The 5000-nt window shown below is 49.8% G+C and overlaps 1 protein-coding gene across 1 annotated transcript in view; it reads right to left on the minus strand.

Moving 5' to 3' along the window:
* bean1 (brain expressed, associated with NEDD4, 1) overlaps positions 1–5000 on the minus strand; it is a 71777-nt gene that overhangs the window by 21372 nt on the left and 45405 nt on the right. The window contains exon 5 of the mRNA XM_031568742.2: positions 4834–4975. Coding sequence (XP_031424602.1) covers positions 4834–4975 — 142 coding nt within the window. The remainder of the gene's footprint in view (positions 1–4833; positions 4976–5000) is intronic.

Raw genomic sequence — 5000 nt, forward strand, 5'->3', positions numbered from 1 at the left:
GGCCTGGGCCCCACTCTGATATTCCTTATTGCTCGCAAATTGTTGTCTGACGCGACCGGCTGTTTGGCCCACAGAGTGAGGACACTTCTCTCTCCAGTGAAAGGTTTTTCTCTGTGTGTGTGTGTGTGTGTGTGTGTGTGTGTGTGTGTGTGTGTGAGTGTGAGTGTGGGTGTGTGTGTGTGTGTGTGTGTCTGTGTCTGTGTCTGTGTCTGTGTCTGTGTCTGTGTGTGTGTGTGTGTGTGTGTGTGTGTGTGTGTGTTTGAGAGTGAGTGAGTGAGTGAGGGCGAGAGAGAATGAGTGAGAAAGAGAGAGAGAGTGCTTTGCAGGTCTAATGGATCTGTCATAAGAATCTAAATAACACTGCCACACACACACACACACACACACACACACACATCTAACTCTAAATAACACTGCCACATTGGGAAACAAGCCGTGAAAGGCAAGCGGGCAGAAAAGAGCCTTGACCCAAGCTAACCTCCGGGGCTATTAAACACACACGCACACACACACACAAACACACACACACAGACACACACACACACAGACCCACACTCACACACACACACACACACACACAGACACAGACACACACACACACACACACACACACACACACACACACACACACACACACACACACACACAGACACACACACAGACACATGCTAGTCTTCCATGCATACAAATCTGACACCTGTAATAAAAACAAACCTGCATGTAAAAAGATCATGGCTTGATATAAATGCATAGATTGAAGCAATATTACATGCGGGGTGACTGTGCTCAGGGTTACCTGTCACCCCTGATTCAGCTTACCTTTTAAAATGGTGGAGCGTTGATTCTAATACAAAAATGGTGAAAATAGTTTTTTCCCCCCCTTGGCACCTGCTGCAGGTTACAGTCCTGACATCAACATGAGCAAACAACGGCTGCCAAACAGATGGAAATGTTTAGATGATAAACATCAGTGCCTGTGACCTCAGCAACACGAGACACTCACTCGATTGTTATCAAGGACAGCGCAATAACCACTAAGCTGATCTAAGCTAATCAAGGTGAGGTTGCCAGAAATCACAGGGGCAGCTTTCGAAACGTTCACAAGTAAACACAGCGCCAAACGAGGTCTATGACTTGTCAACGTATATAACCCTTTTGCTCTTGGCAATTCAGCGATGTTTCTGTGGTTTATTAATGTTCAAATGTATACTCAGCAATCACCAGACTCAGGCTGAGCCTCCTATACGAGCACACATGATTATGGACCGAGGAGAGAACAACAAGGCAAACTATACTTAGCTGATTGCGGAGACGGAGGAGTAACAAGCCCAAAGTGATGACGCTGACCTTTAGGTTTGACCGACTGGAGGCCAATTTGCGAAAAGAATTCGATGACATCCTGTTGCTATTAGTGTCAAGAGGAGTGAGACTACCGCATGCTCACAGCTGAGGGGAAATAGAAAGGTAACCGGCCTATTTGATTTGTCAGTGCAATTTTATCAGCTTTTTAAAACCAGTCATGAAAAGCCTCCAGAAACACCCGTCACAGAGAGAGAAACACACCGGTCACAGAGAGAGAAACACACCGGTCACAGAGAGAGGGGGCGAGGCGCTAACAATGCCGCCACTTTGAGCCGGCGAGCTGTCTTTTTCTTTTCTTTTTTTAATCCTCGCCGTTTTCGCCGCTAATTTCGAGAGATTGTAATGCTTGCGATGAAATGGGGAGGAGCGGGGTGAGGAGAAGAAGGCACCACCCCATATCCCCCCCCTCCCCCACCCCCACCCCATTTGATGTTCCTCTCTTTCACAAGGCAGAGCAGCCCAACAGCAGGGGAGGGATCGCTCTGAATTATTGAAGACTCCAATTAGACGGGGCTGCCATTTAGATCAAACATGTCGGGGCTTCTGTGACTGCAAGCCACTGGCATTTAGAGCCATAAGAGGCACCGGCTCCCCACCCCCCTCTAGTAACGAGATGAGACGACCCGGGAGGCACTAATGAGGAGGCTGGCTCGAACCACTCGCAGCAGGGTAGGGGGTGGGGGAGAGCACAAGGGGATTGAGAAGAAAAGCTCGACCTAGTGGAGTGATTCGCCCTCCTCCTCTGCTCACTCTAAATGTTAACACTTTTCATCCTGTCTGTACTCCCACAATGCTTCACTCCACACAGGGTTGGTGTGGCAGGACACAGAGATAATGACAACACTGGGTGGAAGAGGACAAGGTGATATTCTGTCTCTCTCTCTCTCTCTCTCCCTCTCTCTCTCTCTCTCTCTCTCTCATTCTCTCTTTCAACTATGGTCCTGTCTCTGTTCTTCCTCTGTCTCTCTCTCTTTCAGTCTCGTACCTTTCTGCTCTCTAATGCCCAGGAGGCCCCCAGGAGGCCCTGGAGGACTGAGCTAAATGAAGCTGTAGCCTTTTCTGATACGGCGTCTCCCAGGACAGGGAGTACATTCAGTCACACTGGAGCAGGCAAAGACATTTAGCCTGTACAAGTCTCTCTTTCCCTCTCTTTCTCACTCTCTTTTCTTTTCTCTCCCTCTCTCCCTTTCTCTGAACTCTCCTCTTGGCCATCATAGAAGGCATCCTCCAAGCACTTCTCTCATGACTGTTTGCCACTGATAAGGCGTAGGCAATTTATATGGAGTGGACTGCATGGAAAGCTAGTTTGAAGGTGTGAAATAAAGTGCCAGTAAATAGGCTTTCGGTAGGCGCTGTGCCGGTTCCTTTCTTGACGGCGTGACTGAGAGGGATCTGTAAGAGGGTTCTGTAAGAGGGTTCTGTAAGAGGGTTCTGTAAGAGGCTTTGTCTTTCGGTAGGTGCCGTGCCGGTCCCTTTCTTGACGGCGTGACTGAGAGGGTTCTGTAAGAGGGTTCTGTAAGAGGGTTCTGTAAGAGACTCTGTCTTTCGGTAGGTGCCGTGTCAGTTCTTTCTTGACGGCGTGACTGAGAGGGTTCTGTAAAAGGGTTCTGTAAGAGGGTTCTGTGAGAGGGTTCTGTAAGAGGGTTCTGTCAGAGGGTTCTGTCAGAGGGTTCTGTAAGAGGGTTCTGTAAGAGGGTTCTGTAAGAGACTCTGTCTTTCGGTAGGTGCCGTGCCGGTCCCTTTCTTGACGGCGTGACTGAGAGGGTTCTGTAAGAGGGTTCTGTAAGAGGGTTCTGTAAGAGACTCTGTCTTTCGGTAGGTGCCGTGTCAGTTCTTTCTTGACGGCGTGACTGAGAGGGTTCTGTAAAAGGGTTCTGTAAGAGGGTTCTGTGAGAGGGTTCTGTAAGAGGGTTCTGTCAGAGGGTTCTGTCAGAGGGTTCTGTAAGAGGGTTCTGTCAGAGGGTTCTGTAAGAGGGTTCTGTAAGAGGGTTCTGTGAGAGGGTTCTGTAAGAGGGTTCTGTCAGAGGGTTCTGTCAGAGGGTTCTGTAAGAGGGTTCTGTAAGAGGGTTCTGTGAGAGGCTCTGTCTTAAGGCGGCGCTAAACGCCTTAGCTTCGCGGTGAGTCTGCAAGCCTTCACTGTCGCCAGCGATAATGTGATCTCATTACCGATTGCAGAGTTCACACCCAGTGGCATCAGCTGTGGCCTGCCTGTTCAAACCCCCCTCTACTTCACTGGGCCAGGCTTCATTATCACCCCCCCCCCCGCCCCGCCCGCCCCAAACCCCACACCTCTTCATTAACGCCCCAAACCCCAAACCTCTTCATTAACACCAACACATCCTCTTCTTACTCACTCCGTCTCTCTCTCTCATTATCTTTCTCCATGTCTAACTTTCTCCTTGTTTCTAACACATACACGTGTATATGCACACACACACACACACACACACAGACACATCCGAATGCTGCCTTGCAACTATCAAGGGGGGGGGGGCAATTGATATCGCAGTCCAAGCATGCCAGCGACTGCCCCAGTGCCCCATGGGTAAGAGGTGCTAGTTCACCTGCTCCCCTCTCACTTCCTGTCTCCTGGTGCGGTGGGCATGGTGTGAGAGCGAGGGGGACCCCAGAGAGGTGCGGCGGGCATGGCTGCCTGCCCTGACGGAGGAAGGAGGAAGATGATAAGAAGGAAGAGAGAGGAGGAAGAAAGAGGAAGGGTAAAAGAAGACCGCCATTTTCTCTTTTCATTTGTGTGGGCGCTGATTTTAAATACTTGTTGTCGGAGTCTTTAACTACTTTTGGCGTTCCACACACTTTGTAAATGTTGATGCGGCAATATGAATGCTAAAATATGATATACCCATAAAGCCTTTGACATTGAAATAGAGAGAGAGGAGTTAACAGAGAGAGAGAGGGAAGAGAGAGAGAGAGAGAGAGAGAGAGAGGGAGAGAGAGAGAGAGAGAGAGAGAGAGAGGGAGAGAGAGAGAGAGAGAGAGAGAGAGGCTGGCCTTGGCTCAGACTTGCCAGACGTCAGCTGTGAAATGGGTCAGAGTTGTGATGCGCAAACAGCAAGGCTGGGACAGAGACGGCAGCATCAGGTAGCAAACATGCGTCTGCGCTTTGGAGTGGTGCTGATGGAGGAGAGGAGAGGAGAGGAGAGGAGAGGAGAGGAGAGGAGAGGATGGGGGGATATGGAGCCAGAGAGACAGATGGGGAGAGGGAGAGAGATGGAGAGAGGGAGAGAGGGAGAGAGAGAGAGAGAGAGGGGACATAAAAAAGACAGAGAGAGAAATAACAGTAGGATGGAGAGAGACGCCGTTTAGAGAAGAGAGAGGGGAAGACATCATGAGAAAAATACAAAAACAGAGTGCGGAAAAAAAAAAAAAATAACGGTAGGACAGAGAGAGATAAGTGTGTGTGTGTGTGTGTGTGTGTGTGTGTGTGTGTGTGTGTGTGTGAGCTGGGCTTACCATGGTGGTGAGTCTGGGTACATGACGTTGACCTGTGAGAGTGTGTCTACGTAGGAGTCAAAGTCAAACGCAGGGGGGAACTCCTCAATGCAGGTGGACCTCAGCTCACCAAGGGAGCCGCCATACGAGAAGCCATCAGGGGCTGCAGAGACAGACACACAGACAGT

The sequence above is a fragment of the Clupea harengus genome, chromosome 6 (assembly GCF_900700415.2).
Source record: "Clupea harengus chromosome 6, Ch_v2.0.2, whole genome shotgun sequence".
Classification (NCBI taxonomy): Eukaryota; Metazoa; Chordata; class Actinopteri; order Clupeiformes; family Clupeidae; genus Clupea; species Clupea harengus.